We start from the raw sequence: 21,672 nt of genomic DNA on the forward strand, positions 1-21,672 counted from the left end.
GTAGCTAACAGCCAGCATGAAACTGGAAAAACGAAACGCGGGTTTAAACTTTCTTTCATACAACACATACTACTACTACGAGTACTGTCTACAACGACAGTACTCGTAGTAGTAGTATGTGTTGACACTTGCGATGTGAAATGTAAAATGTGTCACAAATCAGTGGTTCCAAGCTTTTGGTCTTAAAAATGTATCTTCAGTTGTTTGTTTGGGGGTTTTGCCAAGCCAACAGCAGACTCATGCATTTTTGAATATTCTAAATATGTTCTATTTGTCTATTACTAACCAACCATATTAAAGAGGACATCGATCTGACGGACACGTTGTGCATTTTAATAATCAACTAAACTGTCTTTGGTGCGTGGGTTGCTTCAATCATAGTTTGAGGGCGCATGAGAGCGTAGTGTAACAGTGACACCTACCGGTGGGGAAGTGGTAGAGGCGCACACAGAGGCTTGGACTTGGATGACTTGGATATTTTCATATCATTCTGTGTTCATTCTGGGTTCATTCTCAATACATTGTTTTCATGTTGGCCTACCCCCTCCACCGGCTCAAGTATCCGAGGTACTTGGTTGGGCAACGTTTTGGGGCATGTGATGTACATTGCCTTTTCTAATACTGGAGAGATTTACCATTGCCAGCCAAGCTGACAGTGAACATGTCCACAGATTAGCTGCAAAAACAGAACAAGTCAATCATTTCCTATTAATAATTAAATTATGACTATCTGTGGAGAAACGTTAATCACAAAATGAATAGATGTCTTTGTCTGGGTTTTTGAAATTGTAGATGCCAATCCTATTCTACCGGTAGATCAAAAAGACATTTTAGCCCATCTCTGACCTAAAGTGAGATTAAACATATGCCTATTTGTAACAAGACTGGCCTGTATTGTCATCAAAAACATCAAACACCCCTTTCAAGGCAGTTTACAGACATCTGCATCACTAATGAATTGTAACTAGTTTAGGGTTGGTAAACCATTTTGTAGCCGTCTCAAGTGTAATCTGATTTATTAACAAATATCAGGAAATTCATGTCGAACGTTGCTCTGTAGCTTCAGCCTGGTAAAGCGTGGACGCCGGTTAGTTCTTCCACTTTTTGTTTTTGGCAAAACGCCCACCCTTGGGGCCATACCGGTCTGCAGAAGACACATGATAATGTGAATTCACGCGACCGGGATGATTTACCAGGCTAGGGCAACGACATTTAGAACCAATAGCACACTTAATCTTGCTCGATGTCTAAATACACAAACTGAACAGATCACTTGCTAATAAGTGTGGACAGCTAGTACTTAAGATCAGATTTAAGAAACAAATTGGATTTGCCTGCAGTCTGAACAGAGCCTCAAAGCTGCACTCGGTACCTAGGGTTCGAACCCGAGGCTACTGCGCAAGTGCTGACATTCTTACCAATAGATCATGCATGCTTATTCAGGGAATATATAGAATTTTGACCTTCACGCAGTACCATACAACAACATACTCTGCCATACTGGTCAAAATTACATTTTATTAACAAAAACAAAGTCACATCTACAAGTTACAGATCTTTAAGCTTCAGGATCTGGAGACAGACCTGGGATCAAGGCTCTGTTAAGGGTCCAGCTGTGTCTCATCTTCTGGGACATAAACGCCACCTGACCTTCATGTGAATGTTCTGGAGCAGAACAGCATGAGACGACAATTATCTGCCTGGTGTGGTTTTATGGCTCTTTTTGACTACAAGAACTATGTGAAAGTGAACGTGTAACGTATTTAACGGGATCTGGATTCGTTTCCAATACGCTATGGCTCGCTTTCAAATAATTTGGCCCTAATTTGGGCCCTGCTCAGGAGGTAGAACTGGACTCAGATCTTATACTTTCAGAATTTGTCAAAATTATAGAAAAACTATTTTCAAGTCACAGAACTTCACAGGTTCTGGAAAGCGTCAGGTTCTAAGTTACCCTTTGTAGACGAAAAGAGCCATTTAGATGCCCTGACCCAGTGAAGCCAAATGAAGGCGGCAAACACACTGTCAGGAGGACAGGCTTTGGCGACTGTGGTCCCTGGAGGTTCCAGGTTGAGGGTTGTAGGTTCTAGTGCGGCTGACCCAGCAGGCCGGCTTTAGCTGCCAGAGCTTCATTCTGCTGGATGTGATACTCCTGAAACCTCATGGAGATCCGCTGAGTCATCTTCAGATACTTCTGTAGACAACTCTCTGAGCAGGTCGTCTGAAGGAGGAGAGGCAGACACACAGTACAGATATAAAAGCCTGTCACAATTAGTACATAATCGTCCATCGTTTTTTTTAATCTATCATAAAGTTTGTCTGTGTTCAGTTTTACTTATTAGTTTACTTGTAAATTAAATGTTCTCAATTAGCAACTTGAACTCTATATGTTTTTCAAATTGATTAGGAAAAATGTTGCACATTTTGACTAAATATGGGTGAAAACATGGGTAATCTGTGGTATAGGACTCAAATCAGGCTCTAACGTTGTTTCTAGTCACGTGGTTCTCAAAGTGGGGTATGAGGAGGTTCCAAGGGGGTCCCCAGCTAAATTATTAATAGGTAGGAAACTTATGTGTATAACTAAGAGAGTGTACAGATGGCACCAAATAGACCCTTACAGGTCCATTTCGTGCCATTTGTACACTCTTGAGTTGGCCTACTGCATTGCATACCAAATTGGGTGTCCTTGAAATTAAAAAGGTTGAGAACCACTGAACTATTTGACTCATCAAACAATAATTGAGACAGTGAGAGGAGCAGGTGGACCATGCATTACCTCTTCTGGCTTCACCTCTCTGGTGGTGAAGTCTTTCACACAATCCATGAAACAGTTCTCTGTCAGCTTGTTGTACGTTCCCAGGAACTCCTTGAACTGCTCACACACAAAACACAACACAACAGTGTACCATAAATAATCGATAGGGCCGGAGGGCGATATGAATTCAAATCAATGTAGGTAATTAATACAAATTCTAAAGGAAATGGGCAGCCAGTGCAAAGAATCTATAATGGGTGTAACTTATGTGATCGGATTTTCTCGAGCCATTTAAAACTAAGTCGCGCAGCTGCATTCTGACCAGACGCATTGATTAATGACGGTGGGTAGATTTTTTGGAGAGGCAGGAATAGAAGGTATTACAGTAGTCAAGGCGCGAATAAACAAATGCATGAATAACATGGTCAGAGGTGGAAAGAAGGATTTGATTTTGAAAATATTTCTGAGGGTGGTAAAAAGCAGATTGAACGACCGTCTTTACATGACCTTCAAAGTAGAAGAAGTAAAAGAGGCATTAAATATAAAACTGGTAGAGTGAAAAGTATGTGCAATTTAGGAGTTCCGTGTTAAAAAAAACCAAACCAATATCCTAGATAAGATGGCTGTAATGGAGCTGAATAGAAGAGAATCCATTACCTGTTTGATCTGGTCTGACTCAGTCACCTGTACAGCAGCCATGGTTCTGCTTCTGGAACGCATGAGGAAATGAATGAAAGCTGGGTTTATTACTGTTACTTAAGATGAGGAATAAAAGAACGCTCGCCCCCAAAACACGCTCGCCCCGAGCCAAATCCGGCGACCTCGGAACTGTCACCAGCAGGTGCTCCTAAACGTAACCTCAGTAAAACTATGCCTAACCCTAACTATAAAAGACCAAATACTCAACTGGTTGGCGGTATCCAAGCAGGAATTAAACCGAAACCAACTCTGAGATTCCCTTGCCTTTATATCGTTGGCTATGGTGTGTGTGTCATCCTGGTGATGTCAAAACGAGACCGTCATATCCATATATGGAGTCCCAATATGCCCAAAGATGGAAGCCGTGATGTCGGACTTATATGTCAGTTAGCTCCATATGGAGTACATAAGCATTCAGTGATGTGGTCGGACCTAGTATCGCGTAACTATGGCGACCTATCCAACCAACCTGTATGATGTGAAAGCCTTTTCTAAACTAACCTTATTCCTAAACGTAACCTCAGTAAAACTATGCCTAACCCTAACCTTATCCTCAGTAAAACTATGCCTAACCCTAACCTTATTCATAAACTTAACTTCAGTAAAACTCTGCCTAACTCCAACCTTATTCCTACCTGTAACCTTAGTAAAACAAATACAAGAACCGCTGGGGGAGTGGTCTGCATGTAGATGGTCTATTTGGTGATATTTTGACAAAGATTTGGTGAAGAGGGAAAAAAGCAGGGGACAAAGTACAGACCGCTGGGTCTGACAGCCAGCCTGGGGTGACAGCCAGCCCTACTTAGTAAAAGTAGCCAGTTAAAAGTAGCTAGTTATAGGTGAATCTACTTGGACCCAGGGGTCCTTGAGGGGGTTCCAGCTAGTGATTGATAGATAGGAACCAAATGGACCCTTATACAGCTCTTTAACTCTTGTGGGTTCCATTTCCCACATTTACGCTGAGGATTTTCAGAGTGTAGATTGGGTTATTATCAGAGATAAAAAGGTATCAAATAGGAGTCAAACTGGGGATCCTGGAAGTGACAAAGGTTGAGAATCACATAGCCATGGTTCACATGACGCTTGACAGTCATGTTTCAGGGCTAAGAATCACAGTGCTTTAGCTCAGTGGTTCTCAACCTTTTTCATGTCAAGGACCCCCAAAATGATATGTATTTGGCCGCGGACACCCCCCCCCCCCATCTCAAAATATTTTGTTCCAGGGATCCTCAGAAGCAAAGATTTGAGTTAGAAATGTTCTCTTTAAAAATGTATATATTCAAAGATTTGCACAAATTTTCACAATTTAAAAAAAATAGCAGATCTGCTATTTTTGAATAGCCAAAGTATAAACGGTTAAAGTGGTTAATATTATTGTGATACTATATTAACACATTTTGCCCCGGACCACACTTTGAGAACCAACGCTTTAGCTAACACACTGACTGACTCACTGACAGCAAGTAGGCTAATGGCTATGCTAGCTCGTTAGCAATACATTTCAAATGAAATGAAACACTGAGGCAATAACCGCACAAATCACCCGAATAGACAGACAGAGATTGCCCAAATGTAATATTAAACAACTGTGTAAAATGTACAATGAATAGTGCATTTATAACACATATTAAATGATAAATGTGAATCAGTCAGACCTTTTAGAACGGAGCAGCAGCAGCCCGACCGTCTGAAGGTCATGTGACACACTGTGTCACTGAAAATACTGTCCGATGTTGAACTGAAAGACCGTAGCCCCTACGGAACCTCTCCCTTCGCTGTGTAGCTCCGAGATGAGGTTCCTCGTTTATCTCTTCCGTTTGAGCAGGACATTGTCGCACATTTTCAACTTTACATGTTTCTTACCCCTTTCTGCACATCGTATCCAAAAAGTAAAGGTTTTCCGCCATTCTCTCAGAGGTTTTAAGTTCTAGCGCACAATAAAAGCTATCCAACGAGTTGAAAAAAGTATTTAATTCGCCTCTGTCCTCAGCCGGTTACATGTTTTTAAGACATTGCGCAAGAGTTGCGCCCGTAGAGATAACATCACTGATTCCCCTACTGGTCAAATGTTGAATTGCAACTTCTAATGCAAAATATTATGGAACCGGCTGAAGACCGAGGCAAATTAAATACTTTCTTCAACTTGTTGGATAGCTTTTATTAAGCGCTAGAACATAAAACATCTGAGAGAATTGCAGAAAAGCTTTACTTTTTGGATAAGTTGTGCAGAAAGATGTAAGAAACATGTAAAGTGGAAAATGTGCGACAATGTCCTGGCAGTCCTGCTCAAACGGCAGAGGGAAACGAGGAACCTCATCTTGGAGCTATACAGCGGAGGGAGAGGTTCCGTAGGGGCTAGGCGGAAGTAGGAAGTATGAAGCAGGAAGTGGTGTTTATTCAGTTTGTTTGGAGTGTGTTGCCTTATTATGGTTTGTTGTTGTCAGTAACTGTTGCTCAGTGTTCGTACGTTTTTATCACCTTTCGCTTTCAGTCTTTCTTAGCTTCTCTCTCTCTGGTTTATTAAAGCCACCCATGTTGTTGTGGTAATGTTTTAACTGATGTTTTTACATCTTTTTCTTTTCGTTCACGAACAATAAGCTGCATGAAGCGGGAAGTTTGAACGCCTAACAGTAACACTGTGGTGCCAGTGCAGGTGAATATTATACACCAGGGGTCTTGAACAGGGGGTCCGGGACCCCTAGGGGGTCCTCAGAGCTACTATAGGGGGTCCGCCAGATTTTTGTGTGATAGGATTTAGTTTTTTTTTTACATTAACCACTTGAACCCTAGAATTCCTTTTCTGAGGGGAACATTAGCCGAAAATAGCAGATCTACAAGCTCTCAACGCCTTGCGCTGCCAGGCGTTGAGAGCTTGTAGATCGGCTATTTCTGGCAAAGAGGCTATAGGTGTAGAGGGAAAAAATAGCAGACTAAGTAAAAAAAAAAAAACTTAAATCTGAAACACAATTTTATACAATATAGAGTAGGGGGTCCCTGCTTCATCTCTCTCTCCGCTAGGGGGTCCTTGGCCTGAAAACGTTGAAGACCCCTGTTATACACTGTTGCAGTGGTGGAAAAGGGACTCACATTTTGTACTTGATTGATTGATTGATGTACTTTATTTAGTAAGACATGAGAATAACAGTACATGGAAGTACATATTCACAATACAAGGTCTACTAAACTGGAAGACTCATTAAGCACTGAGCTTGTTTAAGATGAGAGCATCCCCATGCAAGAGACAGACAGATATTTTTACTTAAGTAAAAGTATCAATACTGTATCAATACTGCAATGTAGAAACACTCTGTTACAAGTAAAAAGTCTGGAATTCTAAATGTACTTGATTAAAAGTACAAAAGTATTGGTCATTTCTTTTACTTAAAGTACTAAAAGTAGAAAGTACTGTCTCATTATGCAGAATGTCCCCATTTCACAAGTTCTCAAATGTATAACATGTATAAAAATCTTTTGAAAATAGCACATCTAAGTTCGCAATGCATCGCATTGCAACGCATTGTGAGCTTGTAGATAGGCTATTTTCAAATAGCCGAAATGTAAATAGGGTTGAAGTGGTTATGTTTTGTTATAACAATCACAGTCTACTAAGTAACTAGTAACTAAAGTTAATCAGGAGAGAGAACTCATACAGGATACATGATAAACAATTGAAATAAGAAATTATGAAACAAACATAAGCAGACATTTTTTGAATCGGTACACTATAAAATTGAAGCTGATGAATGGATTCTCTTTCCTGATTTGATGAAACTGTTTATTAAAGAGCTGGAGAGATGGGGAGACCCCTGTTATTGAACACACACTATAGCAATGATTACCATCAGAAATCAGAATGTAGAACTTTTAAGTTTTTAACAAAAAAAAACATCTTGTTTGAACCAAAAAAAAAACACTTACAGGCAGCATCTTTAAAGTAATATAGGCCTTCTCATACGCTGCTCAGATTATTACTTTGTCTATTCGAAAATAGTCACTCTACAAGCAAGCTCACAATGTTTTATTAACCACTTAGGTCCTATGTTATACTTTGTCGCACAATAGTGAAAAAAGGTGATATCACAAGCTTGTCGTGGGCTTGTAGATCAGCTATTTTCACTATTTTTGAAAGTTTTTGACATTGAAACTTTTCATCTATATTATAGCATTTGATTATGAATTGAATTTTATTAAATTAGCCATTATCAATTATTATTCATAATCGAGTAAATTGATTAGTTCGATTAACTGTTGAACTTGCACCCCTACGGCTCATTTTGATTTCATACAATACAATGTGCTTTCATGTCAAGTGAAAGGTTATGCACTCGGACGAAGAGTCCAGCTGCAGTTCTGACGCCGGGGCCGTTTTGATCCGCTCCACGCGGATCGTGTTCCCCAACCGGGGGCACGAGTCCCAGTCCCAGGCGGGATCCGGTTCAGCGACGGGATCCGGTTCAGCGACGGCCTCCAACGCGGCTCCGGTGCTCCGGCAGTTTCCTGTTCAGTCGCTGTCCGAGCAGCACCGACCCACCAGGATAGAAGAACTCAAACAACCACGGCAGAAAGTTGACCAGGGTTTGTACACACACACACAACCTGCACTATCCAAACTATTAGAAGTAATACACTGTAACACACTGAATTCGAACTCGGGTCTCCTGAATATCCTCAAATATCTACACCTCATGCAAGAGAAAATCTGCCTTGGCCAGGGAAGATATCGGGCATATAGGCTTCAGGCAGTACTACTTGTCGACCAGTAGGTGCCCTACCCGACACCCGGGTCTAAAATGTCTCAATAGAAGGAGACCACCTACCAACCACTGCAGATGTACTAGTTATATTGTATTAACATGCTCTACCACACAGATTGGTTAAAATTATTTAAATCAAACCGTTTATCCTGTCATGTGTTCATTCCTGCCATTAGTTCTGATCTTGCACTTTGTACATTCTGGACAAGTCTGATGAAATCCTCAAATGAATTGTAACATTCCTTCCTTAACCGCAGAGAGAAGACAGAACAGATCAGTTAAGTCCAGGGCCACAAAAGAAAACCAGGTATTTTATACTTTTGTACTTCTTTGAGGAATGGAAGTATACTTTGTAATTTGCTACTGCTATGTCATCAGAGGGATTTGATTAGTGCCTTTTTACAAAACTCATATTGGTGTCAATAAATGCAATTGTGTAGTCACAGTTTCAGGTAAATATACAACATAAACGAACATAGGCCGCTATCGACTTAAGCCCTATTGTATACTTCATAGTACGGTGTTGCGCAAAAATAAACATGTCACATCGCGACACATTGGGCCTCATGCAGGAATATGCAGGGAAGCAATATAAAAAGAAATGTCCTCTCTTTGTTAGTATGCAAGATTCTTTCTTAGAAATATAAAAGCAAAAAACAATCATATTATAAAATGTTGGTAATTATATGTTTTTTAGTAGTTTTAATGATTGGATTATTGAATTTGTCGGCTAAAGAAATAGTATTTCAGTTAGTTACTGTGTAACTGACACAATCTCCGAATGCTATAGAGTCTGAAATTACACATCCCGAAATCCGAGAAAGGAAGCTGCCATCTGTTCGTCATTTCCGTTCATGAAAATGTATTAAAATAATATATCTTTACATTGTATTTTTTAATTTCCATTTCTGATAAGCAGCAAGCTATATAGGCTTTGATTATTTTGATTTATATTATAACAAATTTGCACAACTGTAAAGACGAAACGGAAGTGAGACGAATGCGACGCTTGTGCCGAATTTGAAGTCGGTCCAACGGTTTGAAGTCGGTCCAACGGTCGAGATACGTGAACTACAGGCATTCAGTACGCACAGAGATTTATTGTAAGATAAAGACATGCCCAAAATGTGAGAAAATGTGACACGTGAGTCCGCACCACAAGTACAACAAAGACAATGGTGAACGGTATAGTATTAGTTATAGTTAATAGACCAGTTGAAAATGCTTAATGGTGTTATTTTGTTTTGCTTGTTTTCAGTTTTAAGTCATTAACCGCATGAACCCTAGCATCCCTATTCTAGGGTGAACATTCAACAAAAGTAAAACTATAGATATTTGGTATAGAGGGAAAACAATCTGCGGGCCTACTAGTATAGAGCCCTGGGGGACTCCGGTCAACTAAGAAGATAGGGTTTAAGTGGTTAAAATGTTATAGAACTTACCTGAATAATTGAATTGAATCGAACCATAACATACTGAAATTAACTGAATCCAGTGGTTTCCAGTAATGTCAAATATACCATGAATCGTAATCAATAAGCTAAATAAAGAAACCTTGAACATTTGACAGACAGATGGTAGACCGCTGCAATACTTGAATCCTGTGATAAATACGTTAATTTGAAGCTTGATTAAAATTAATCCTGTGTGTGTGTGTGTGTGTGTGTGTGTGTGTGTGTGTGTGTGTGTGTGTTGCAGGATCCTGGTAGACATAAGAGGCTGCTCACAGACAGACAGTCCTCTGCTCGGGGTAAGATTGCGTCAGTTAAACTTAACTGTTAACTAATCCATCAACTAAACGTTTAACCCATTAAATTGTCTTATTAAATGTAGCTGTTAATTCAATGGTTAACTAAACTTAAACTTAAGTTAACCTGTTCATGACTAATCTGTTAAAACCTATTTTGTTAATTAGCTTGATCAGTGTGCAGCTAAACCTCCATGGTAATCGTTCCCTGGATTTGGTTCTCACAGGAGCTGGTTCTGGCAGGGGAGCTGGCTCTGGCCCAGTAACTGCATCTGGTCTCAGAGCTGGTTCTGGCCCAGTAACTGCATCTGGTCTAAGAGCTGGTTCTGGCCCAGTAACTGTATCTGGTCTAAGAGCTGGTTCTGGCCCAGTAACTGTATCTGGTCTAAGAGCTGGTTCTGGCCCAGTAACTGTATCTGGTCTAAGAGCTGGTTCTGGCCCAGTAACTGCATCTGGTCTAAGAGCTGGTTCTGGCCCAGTAACTGTATCTGGTCTAAGAGCTGGTTCTGGTCCAGCAACTGCATCTGGTCTAAGAGCTGGTTCTGGCCCAGTAACTGCATCTGGTCTAAGAGCTGGTTCTGGTCCAGCAACTGCATCTGGTCTAAGAGCTGGTTCTGGCCCAGTAACTGCATCTGGTCTCAGAGCTGGTTCTGGCCCAGTAACTGCATCTGGTCTCAGAACTGGTTCCGGCCCTGTAGCTGGTTCTGGTCTGGAAGCTGGCTCTGGCCCTGTAGCTGGTTCTGTTCTGGAAGCTGGTTCTGGCCCTGTAGCTGGTTCTGGTCTGGAAGCTGGTTCTGGCCCTGTAGCTGGTTCTGGTCTGGAAGCTGATTTCAGCCCTGTTGCTGGTTCTGGTCTGGGAGCTGGTTCCGGCCCTGTTGCTGGTTCTGGTCTGGGAGATGCTCCAGGTTCAGAGGTTTTGATCTCCCACTTCCCTGCAGGAGAGAGAGGAGTGGTCCTGGCAGCTCTGAAAAAGAGGTATAGAGACCCTTGTAATATTTTCTGTTGCCTTGTCTGTCTCCCCTCTCTCCCTTTCTGTCTTCATTCCCCCCTATGCTACTGATCTATGTCATCTATCTCTGTATCTGTGATTTCATTGATTTCAGATTTAAGCATTTAGCAGACACTCTTATCCAGAGAGACTTACAAAGTGTACGATTAGAGTAACGCCATGAACCCTAGTCAACAAACGGCCGGGTAAATGGTCACGTAAATAGACCTTTGCAGCGAGTTTCCGGTAAATTCCGGAAGTAAAAATCCCTTCCCCTTTTCTCTGTAGATGATTTCATTATCAGCTTTAATGTCCTTACAATCCAATACAGACTTTCCTCCTGGTAGTAAAACGAAAAGTATTACGAAAAGGTAGTAAAACAGGAGCTATATGCTCCTGTAGGAGCCACACGTCTGTATGCAATCAGGGGCGTTTTTGGCTGTAGAAGGTCAGGCCTGGTGCCTCAAGAGTCAGTTGATCGCAGTTTGAACAGGACCCATCAGGGTGTCGTGGTTGGAAAGATCCAGCAGGGGGCAGAACATTTCCACTCTGTGTGTGTGGGTGGGTGGGGGGGGTCCTTGTTTTTTTTTCCATCACAGAGAAGTCGAATGCCATCTGCCACGTTCCACACCTTGCCACTAGTATGAAATGCTGTCTCCTAAGTAGGCGCGGTTTGACAAGATCTCCCGAACACCCTTTGATCGCTGTAGATTCCTCCTGATTTGTCTGTCTGACAAATACAACTTTAATGTGGAAATGTTCAGTGACCATGGGGCAAAAGAATCGGTCGTAATCTGTGTTCATGTGTTCATTATAGATAGAAGTGAAAATAGCAGATCTACAAGCTTGTAGCTCAAGATTTTGTACACCACAATTGTGCAACGAAGTATCATACAGCTTTAAGTTGTTTATCAGACTAATCGATTCATTTGATTATACTAAATCTATTAGAATTTTTTCGTATCAATTTGTTGATAGATAAAAAATAAAAACAACCCTGCTTCTCGATTATTGGCTCAACCTACACAAGGAGCATTATGTTGGTTATTGTTTCTAAACAACGTGCCCTATTACACATACAGGAAGTCAAGCTCAGTTTGGCAGTCTTTGCTTTCTATTGACTTGTCTTTGGTTCTACTTCTACCCAAGACAAACAATAGAAAAGCAAGACACCTATGACACTGAAATGAGAGACAAATCAGGAGAAAATCTACTTTATTGACCTTTCTCTGTCCTAGCAAAACGAGATATGACGTCAGACGCCGTCCAGACCACTCGGGAGACCATTTGTGAACCATTCCGCACCTAGATTGAAGGGTGGCATGGCGTATTTCCCTAAATTAAAGGAATAGTTCATCCAAAAAATGACTTATTTTCTATCAATTACACACCCCATGAAGCATTGAATTCATGGAGATTTGTTTGTTTTTGACGCATTCCTGAGCCAATAATTTGATGACCGGGTGTATTTCCGGTAGGAGACGCAAAGAGTCTTCTTTGAGTCTCCTACCGGATACATAAGCATCTTTCTGCTGGTAATCAAATTATTGGCTTAAGAATGCGACAAAAACAAAACATCTCCATGAATTCAATGCTTCATGGGGTGTGTAATTGATAGAAAATAATACGTACTTTTTTGGGTCAAATACTCCTTTACATCTTTGGTTCTACTCTGTTCCTCTCTGTTCCTGCTCAGGTCTCAGAGCGCCCCCATGAGGAGGGAGGTGAAAGTGCAGCTGTTAGAGCCTGGACCCCTTGGTCAGAGGAAGGAGTCGACAGACGTCCCAGCAGGACTGGGCGCCATGGTAACTGCTGCCGCTGTGGCCGCCACAGCCCCTTTAATCAAGGTACATACTGTATGTAATCACTGTCGGGTGTCGGGTGTCCTGTTACTTATCGGGAAATGTCAGAAATAAATCTGTGTTCGGATCCAATGTTATTTAGTCACAAGCTCTTGTTAATACTTGCCATTGATTAAATATTTATAAAAAGCCACAGACACACTTAACCGCTTTCGCTATCTCTTTTAAAATGTTTTTAAAATAACAGGGATAGCATCATAGCAGATCAGACACACGTGATAGAAGATCGGCTATTTTTGCCACTTTTGTGAGATACTTTGTACAACGAAGTCGGGCGTTAAATACGTTGAAATATGGAGATACATGTACAAGGTTTCTGCCTGACAGCAGCAACATGCTTATTTAGTGTTGTTATTATTATTATTATTATTTATTTATCAGATGGATTAGAATAGTAGTATTAATCAGATATGGAAGAAGTGCTTAATTTGTTTTACTTAAGTAGAAGTATCAATCCGCTATTGTAGAAATAGTCTGTGCTAGTGCAAGTCGGGTATTCAAAATGTACTTGAGTAAAAGTACAAAAGTATTGGCATCAGAATATACTTAAAGTAACAAAAGTAAAAGTACTCATTATGCAGAAGGTCCCATTTCACAAGTTTTAATATTTATAAAATGAATAGAAATCCTTAGAAAATAGTTGATCTACAAGCTCACAGCACGAATATATTTTACTTAAGTACTGTTCTTGAGTAAATGTACTTAGTTACTTTCCACCACTGGTATTAATATTAGTACTGTGTGTGGCAGGCTCAGGGTGACCTGGAGATGAGGATGTCTCAAGTTGCAGATAGTTTGAGGACACTGGTGGTCACAAACAGGTAGGACACACACACACACACACACACACACACACACACACACACACACACACAGTCACACACACACACACACACACACACACACACACACACACACACACACACACACACACACACACACACACACACACACACACACACACACACACACACACACACATTGGTAGGACAGACTGAAAAGCTAAGATATACACATGTACAGTACGTGAGGTTTAACATAAGGCGTGAGGGGGTGACACTTCGGTAGGTCACACATTAGCAGCAGGTATGTGCATGAGATTAGACATTTTAGGTGCAAAAGAGTATCGGCTTAACTTTCACAGGTAAAATATTCATGGTAGATCCACAAGGAAAGGTAAAGTCTGGTGACAGGTGGTGATCATGTCTTGTTAAACAGTCCGATGGTAGCCAGGTGTCTCTCTCTCTCTCTCTCTCTCTCTCTCTCTCTCTCGTTTGTTCTTTCGTTAGTTCGTTCGTTCACATTGCCAAAGTGGAACAAAACATTGTATGTACAAATCTCTCTCTGAAGTCTGAAGAGGTGAGTGCTAGGGGGTGAGTTGGAGTCTGAAGAGGTGAGTGCTAGGGGGTGAGGTGGAGTCTGAAGAGGTGAGTGCTAGGGGGTGAGTTGGAGTCTGAAGAGGTGAGTGCTAGGGGGTGAGGTGGAGTCTGAAAAGGTGACTTTTCAGACTGTGGTGGGATTGATACTCAACATGTGACCTCCTGGTGTTGTGCAGGGAGGAAGGAGTGATGCCGGGCAGAGAGGAGAACCGGAGGAGCAGAGTGGAGGAGGAGAACAGAGTGTCACACAGACTGGAACAACATCTCAACAGACTGGAAGAACTGGAGAAAATACAACAAAACCACTTACAACTTCAGGTACACACTGATTTATTGACTGGCTGTTTACTGGCTGCTTAACTGGCTGGTGTACCGACTGGCTGCTTTAACAGCTCTGCGCAGTATGATGACACCCTAACAACAGACTGTTTTATTCGCTCCGCTGATTGGCTTCTTTCCTCCAATCAGAGCCAGCTCCTGGGCTCGTCCGTGGGTGCGGTGACAGGCCCTGTGACCTCTGCTCCGACAGCGACCCCTGACCCCTCGCTTCCAAACCCTCCACCCAACCAGCATCCTTCAGAGGCCACGCCTACTCACACAGGTACCCGCACATAGACATATAAAGACGCCTCTTCCGGCTCTGAGGCGTCTGTATTTCGGGCGCCATTTTGGAGAAGCCAAGCTTCCGCGTGCGTCACAGATTGGGACGTTTGGTAGGCCAATCAGAGGCAGGTGGGGGCGGGTCTTTTCGTTACCCCGCTCTTAACTCTTTAAGGGGCAGCCGCGCAGCAACCAGTTAGTTGGAACTTGGAAAACTCCACACTCGGATTTGTGAAATAATAAATTGGCTGCAGTTTACTGCAGTTTAAACAGGTTCCTAGAGACATGGTCAGTTTGTGTGCAGAATGATGAGCTTTAGCCTCTCACACCCAAAACTTATTTTGTTATCGCTGGATAAGATGTTGTCAAAATAACAATTCTTTACGTTCTTTAATTGAGGAGACTTCTTGTAAAGTAAGTAATGCAGATGTGTAATAATAATTTAACTCTTGAGAGTGTAAAATGTTATACTCAAGAGTTAAAGATCTATAAGGGTCCATTTGGTTATCAACTCTCCATCATTTAGCTGGGGACCACCTAGAACCCCATCAAGGACCACTGGTGGTCCCCGGTCCTCCGGGTGAATCATAAGTAGTTCGGAGAGGCTTATTGTCGGTATCTATCCCCGTTACGATGCGCTAGACCCCTGGGAGATGCATTACCGAGGTGGAGTAGCCACACCTACCATCAGCTCCCAGTACTTACCCGTCGGTGGTGGAAAAAGTACTCACATTTTGTACTTAAGGCCGAAATGTATATACTGTAGGACTGTGGGTAATGTGTGTTTTAAAATCTACAAAGTATCTAGTAACTAAAGTTTTCAAATAATTGCAGTGGAGTAAAAGTACAATATTTCCGTCTGAGATGTAGTGGAGTAAAAGTATTGAAAATTAGAAATACTGCAGTAAATTTTTAAATACCTCAAAATTGTCCAGCTGCAGTACTTAGTTACTTTACACCACTGCTTATCGCACAACTTGCCTCACCCAAGCCGTGCTACTCATACACTAGAATGAAAGAACGAGCCCAATCGATGGTCTTGAAGGGCGGATCCAAACCCAGGCGCAGGATTCCAGCGCCGCTTCCTATTGCTTCACCAATCTATGTCAATCAAGGACCCCCATAATTATATGTATTTGGCCGCAGACCCCCATCATCTCATAACATTTTGTCCAGGGACCCCCAGAAGCAAAGATTTGAGTTAAAAATGTTCACTTGAATATATATATTCAAATATTTGCACAAATGGGGATTCCGGTGGCTTAATACGTATGGATTTGGTGAGTCCTTGCACATGTTTGAGAACCACTGCCCTCTCCTCTCCTCTCCAGGGCCCACCACCACAACCACCACCACCAACTCCTCCACCCAGCAGAACCAGAGAGGCACTAGGAGGTGTCTGGTGGACCAGCCTGCCCCCAGGTCCAGCTGCACCTCCTCTCCCTGGAACAAGGGAGTGCCCTCCTCTTCCCACAACACCAGGAGAAGACGGGACACCAAGCAAGGTCAGTTAGAACATAGTCTCGTGTAGCCGGACAACTAGTCCACAACCTCTGAATGCTTTATTCTGGAACTTAATTAGTTCGTCATTTCTGTTCAACAAAATATATTTTAAAATATCTTTAAAGCATATTTTTAACTAGTTTTAATGACTAGGACAAATTTACACGACTGCAAAGACGAAACGTAAGCAGGGAGGATGAGTACGTGCAGTGACAAATATCATCCTCCCCGCCCGGCTTCTCTCCCTCGAACACGAACACCAATTGTGTTTTTATAGACGCTCGACAAAGCCGGTTGCACCACAGTGGTTTCGAACCCACAACCTCCATGGTGGTGGGCAGGTACTATACCACTGCGCCACCTGAAGCCACCTACTTGCGGATAATTTTCAGGGCTTCCATTGCACTGTATGACTGTATGATGGAAGAATTTGAACAGTCTGGCTCGAGAGACTAGTTAGAATATAATATTATGTATAAAAGTGGGTGGAATTCTTCGTGGTAAAGCAGTTTAATCACTTAAACCGTATCTTCATTGACCAGGGTCCCCTGAGGCTGAGGGTCTATACTTTCTCCCCCTCCTTTTTCCCTTTACACCAAATCTCTTGGCTGAAAAAGCGACGCTTTGTACTATATCCTCCTGAGACCCAGCATTTTTCTTTGTGCACTGTAGTGGACATCAGGTTTTGTAACTTTCCTCTATTACTCTACATGTGAGTCTATTGAGTCCTTTTGTTCCTTACAGAGGACAACCGTAGCTGTAAAATGATGTATCATGTGTGGAGGTGTGGCCATGTGAGAGGGGTTTGGCCTGTCTTTTGAAACATTTGCACTACAGTGCACATTTTGGCCACACCCCCCACATTTGAGTCAATGTGAAGACTATTATGGATTATAAATGTCTGATAACTGCAAGGTAACTACTCAACTCAAACCAAAGCGTCATTGCACTTTAAATGGAAGAATTGTTCAAGGATTTGAATACTTTATCTCCTGCTGTTTATCCTGAGCACGTGGAGAGGCTTCTGCCGACAAAACAAACCTCAGTAACTTGCTCAAAGGCACACAAGGTACTGCTTTTGAAGGAGGGAGGCGAGATATTTCTGGAGGATGTAGTAACCTTGTTCAACCACATGGAGGCAGAAGTGTCCGTTCAGTAGTACAGGACGCTCCTCCGAATGACTCTGCTGTATTTAACAGTCGGCCTTATCATTTTGTCATTTCTGTGTCGTACCTTTAGTTGTTTACACCAGTCGACTAATACGTTTTATCCTGTTCTTAAAGTCTTTAAAATGATGACATGATGAAGTCCACTCAACTTAGTAATACACCTCTCATATGCTCTCCTCACGTCTGTCTGCCTGCCTGCCTGCCTGCCTGCCTGCCTGCCTGCCTGTCTGTCTGCCTGCCTGCCTGCCTGCCTGCCTGCCTGCCTGTCTGTCTGTCTGTCTGTCTGTCTGTCTGTCTGTCTGTCTGTCTGTCTGTCTGTCTGTCTGTCTGCCTGCCTGCCTGCCTGCCTGCCTGCCTGCCTGCCTGTCTGTCTGTCTGTCTGTCTGTCTGTCTGTCTGTCTGCCTGCCTGCCTGCCTGCCTGCCTGCCTGCCTGCCTGCCTGCCTGCCTGCCTGTCTGTCTGTCTGTCTGTCTGCGTTGGTGTCTTGCATTCCACTGTCTTCCCCAGAGTGTGTGCGGGGTAGTGATGGGTCGTTCATTATCGATTCGTTCAAAATAAATAGTTCATTGGTGTGAACGTGAACGAGCTCGTTCACTTCCTGAAACTGTTACGTTCACGCTATCGTTCATGCCCCCCCCCCCCCCCCCCGTACACAGAATAGCGCTACAGGCTACTGAACGAGAATGTGAACGAATCATTTGAACGAATCATTGCCGTGAACGAAATGGTTCGTTCACTGAAATTAACGTTTTTCCCCCACCACTAGTGTGGGGGTTAGGGGGGTGGCAGGCAGGGTTGCTTGTGTGAGAGGGGAGCAGCCAGGTTGTCATGGCAACTCTATTTCTACCAGTCATTCCCTCTATCGTCCTTCTTTTCACACCTCTTTCTATCCACCTTACTCTCTCTCTCTCTCTCTCTGTCTCTGTCTCTGTCTCTGTCTCTGTCTCTCTCTCTCGATTATGTTTAGGTCTTTCCTCCATTCTAGATACCAGAGCTGTTCTCTTGTTGTAAAACGAAACCATCATGATTTCTCTATCTCTACATATTTGTCTGTAAATACATACAGTATACATCCACCGCCATTCTATGTCACACAAAAGTAGCAAAAATACCCGATCTACAAGTTAAAAACGCGCCACACCGCGACTCGTTTTGAGCTTGTAGATCTGCTATTTTTGCTTTTTTTTAAATTGGAATCCAGATTATTTTTGGTGCTATTTTTTAATTGGAATCCTGTTATACTTATGTTAACTTTATGAACTTAAATACAAATACATTGGACATACAAAAGACAATAGAAATGTAATACTGGTCATAAAGCGGGTCATGTTTGCATGTTTGGAATTGTAACAGCTGAAATCAATGATATATCAGTATTCCCATATTAACCTGCGGGGCGCATTAAGTGATGGTGGGGGCCGCATGTGGCCCCCGGGCCGCCAGTTGCCCATGTATGGTGTAGCACATCAAGATGTCACAACCCATCGTTGATGGCTGTCAATCACCCCGATGGCAACGTCCCATCGGTACTACCCTAATGTAGACATCTTTGATTTTTACATGTTTTCTTTTCTCTTATTCTACTCGCTCTGCCCCCCCACCCCCTGTTTTCGTTCCTGAAAACTATGAATTTATAAAACTATGAATGGAGCTTGCACAAAAATAATTTACAATTTAGGCATTTAGCAGATGCTCTTTATCCAGAGCGACTTACAGTAAGCAAGGTTTAACCCATTAAGACCTGAAGCCGATTCTACATGTCTCCTAAATCTCAACAGTTTTCTGAAAAACGTATGTTTCTATATCAGTGGTGTTCAATCTTTTTCATGTCAAGGACCCCCAAAATTATATATATTTGGCCGTGGACCCCCATCAAAATATTTAGTTCCAGGGACCCCCAGAAGCAACGATTTGAGTTAACAATGTTCGCTTTAAAATATATATATATTCAAAGATTTGCACACATTTTCACGATTTTTCAAAAATAGCAGATCTACCAGCTCGTAGCGCGTATATCTGCTATTTTTGAATAGCCCAAAGTGTAAAATAATGCTTTTAGCTCAAATCTAAAAATGACACAGTTCCAGGTCTCAATGGGTTAAGGTAAACACATGCATCTAGGATCAGAACCTCACATCAGTCTAAAAACAATATACTGTAATTCAAAAAATAATGTATCTGTACATTATTCAGATTGTCTGTCTGTCTGTCTGTCTCTCTCCACCACCAGGAAATGGCAGACGCTCGGAGGCAGTCCTCGGCAGCAGCCAGCGTAGCCTAGCAACCGGAGCCAGCACCAGCGAGACACATGAGGTTTCCATGGTTACAACCCAGCAGGACTGCAGGCCAGATCAAAGCAGGTAAAACAGGAGAGAGAGAGCTAGAGAGAGAGATGAGATTCTAGTGGTTCTGGTGGTGTGATTTTAAAATGGAGGAGTTTGGTGTGTACCACGACTTCACTGTTTAATTGTTTGTGTGTGTGTGTGCTTGTATTAATATAGTTGTAAGGGTCAAATGTCCCCGCAATATAGTATAATTTGAGAAATGGACATTGTGAGGACCCCTCTCCTCTCTAAGAGAAATGTGTTTTTTTCACGATTATAAATGATTTTTAGGCTTACTTTTATTAGAGGTCAGGGTTGAAGTTATCCCTGATTTGTATTTAGTTGCTTTGACGGTGTCACACACCCGGAAATAGCAGATCTACAAGCTTGTAGATCGGCTATTTTTGCGTTCAGCATTAGGGTTAAAATGGCAGAGAAATTTAAAAAATGGCATTCGTAATATCGCCGTCCTAAAATGTTGACGTCCTCACAAGCATAGTAAATACAAGTGTGTGTGTGTGTGTGTGTGTGTGCGCGCGTGTGGTCTCTGCAGACAGTACTGGTTTTACCTCACAGATATTTGCATAATCATTCAGAGAAAGAGAGGAGAGGGGGAGGGATGGATGGATGGATGCAGAGAGGGGCGGTGCGGGGGGGGAGGGGTGGAGCGAGGGGGAGGGGTGCTGGATGTGTTGTAAATTCACAAGTCTTCTCCCGGTTGCCTCACTCATCGTTACCACGGCAACACAGACAGCATTCATCAGCAGCATGCGGGAGCTCACCTCTAGCTACTGTGTGTGTGTGTGTGTGTGTGTGTGTGTGTGTGTGTGTGTGTGTGTGTTTGACGCAGAGTGTGAAGGAGATCTGCATGAACGTGGCAGTAAGCCAACGCTCTCGCTCTCCGTCTCTCTTGCGCATCTCAAATGAAAGAGTACTTTGAATTGCTGCCAGAGAGAGAGAGAGAGAGTTCATACAGACAGTTTAATGTCGCTGATCGTTTTTCCCCAGAATGCATCAGTGTGGCAAGGTGCCAGGAAGACTAACATTAATCCTGCCGTGTGTGTGTGCGTGCGTGCGTGCACACTGCGGTCAGTTCAAAATGTGTACATATGGGGCTTTCCTGTGTGTGTGTGTGTGTGTGTGTGTGTGTGTGTGAGAGAGAGTATAGTACATGGTATATGTCCATGTATCAGATATGAATGTTTTTCGTCTTTGTGTTTGTCTCACAACGCGCCGCTGTGCGACGTTGTCAGAGCTTGTATGTCGGCCGGTGCGAGACACAATCCACAACTAGGTATAAATCAGGTTTCAGCGACAACATGAATTCAGCAGATCCCGTGGCGTATACATACCAGCCAGTATAAAAGAAGACCTTTAAATGGAAGGTTGTGTTAGGGCTGGATGATAGGACCATTATTTAGAAAGATATTAGTAAAGATAGATAGCATATCTGCAACCCCACAACGCGTTGCAAAGCAACATGTTGTGAGGTTGTAGATATGCTACAGCACACACGCCTATTATACATCAAATGACCTACACGCTTTCTGTCCTCCACACACTCTGTCTGTCTGTCTGTCTGTCTGTCTGTCTGTAAACAGACAGACAGACAGACAGACAGACATCCCCTCCAGAGAGAGATGGAGGGGATGCAGCAGAGGAGATGGAGGAGGGGTAGCATAGTGTGTGTGTGTGTGTGTGTGTGTGTGTGTGTGTGTGTTTGTGTGTATGGGTGGGCGGGCGCACACACACATCATGTGCAATTTGTGGTAAACAGGCAGCAAAGCTCAATATTCAGCTGTGGTTGAATTCAGGAGGAAAAGCTGCCTAGCAACACACACACACACACACACGCACACGCACGCACACACACACACACGTACAAACAA

The 21,672-nt window shown here is 42.6% G+C and overlaps 2 protein-coding genes across 2 annotated transcripts in view; one reads left to right on the forward strand and one right to left on the reverse strand.

Annotated features, from left to right (window-relative positions):
• Nucleotides 1-1,498: 1,498 nt before the first annotated feature.
• timm9 (translocase of inner mitochondrial membrane 9 homolog) lies at nucleotides 1,499-5,150 on the reverse strand. Its single transcript, XM_084044086.1, has 4 exons — nucleotides 5,113-5,150; nucleotides 3,416-3,467; nucleotides 2,780-2,875; nucleotides 1,499-2,221 (listed from the first exon to the last, which is right to left on the reverse strand). Exons 2-4 carry the CDS (start codon nucleotides 3,455-3,457, stop codon nucleotides 2,087-2,089), a joined length of 273 nt encoding a protein of 90 aa, XP_083900212.1. The 5' UTR covers nucleotides 3,458-3,467; nucleotides 5,113-5,150; the 3' UTR covers nucleotides 1,499-2,086.
• A 772-nt stretch (nucleotides 5,151-5,922) lies between these two features.
• kiaa0586 (KIAA0586 ortholog) overlaps nucleotides 5,923-21,672 on the forward strand; it is a 65,912-nt gene continuing 50,162 nt past the window's right edge. Inside the window, exons 1-11 of the mRNA XM_084044654.1 lie at nucleotides 5,923-6,110; nucleotides 7,768-8,032; nucleotides 8,469-8,518; nucleotides 9,910-9,961; nucleotides 10,186-10,933; nucleotides 12,643-12,793; nucleotides 13,559-13,629; nucleotides 14,364-14,505; nucleotides 14,656-14,788; nucleotides 16,119-16,292; nucleotides 19,690-19,819. Coding sequence (XP_083900780.1) covers nucleotides 7,777-8,032; nucleotides 8,469-8,518; nucleotides 9,910-9,961; nucleotides 10,186-10,933; nucleotides 12,643-12,793; nucleotides 13,559-13,629; nucleotides 14,364-14,505; nucleotides 14,656-14,788; nucleotides 16,119-16,292; nucleotides 19,690-19,819 — 1,907 coding nt within the window. The 5' untranslated portion in view covers nucleotides 5,923-6,110; nucleotides 7,768-7,776. The remainder of the gene's footprint in view (nucleotides 6,111-7,767; nucleotides 8,033-8,468; nucleotides 8,519-9,909; nucleotides 9,962-10,185; nucleotides 10,934-12,642; nucleotides 12,794-13,558; nucleotides 13,630-14,363; nucleotides 14,506-14,655; nucleotides 14,789-16,118; nucleotides 16,293-19,689; nucleotides 19,820-21,672) is intronic.

Source organism: Gymnoscopelus microlampas, assembly GCF_963454915.1.
Source record: "Gymnoscopelus microlampas genome assembly, chromosome: 20".
Lineage (NCBI taxonomy): Eukaryota > Metazoa > Chordata > Actinopteri > Myctophiformes > Myctophidae > Gymnoscopelus > Gymnoscopelus microlampas.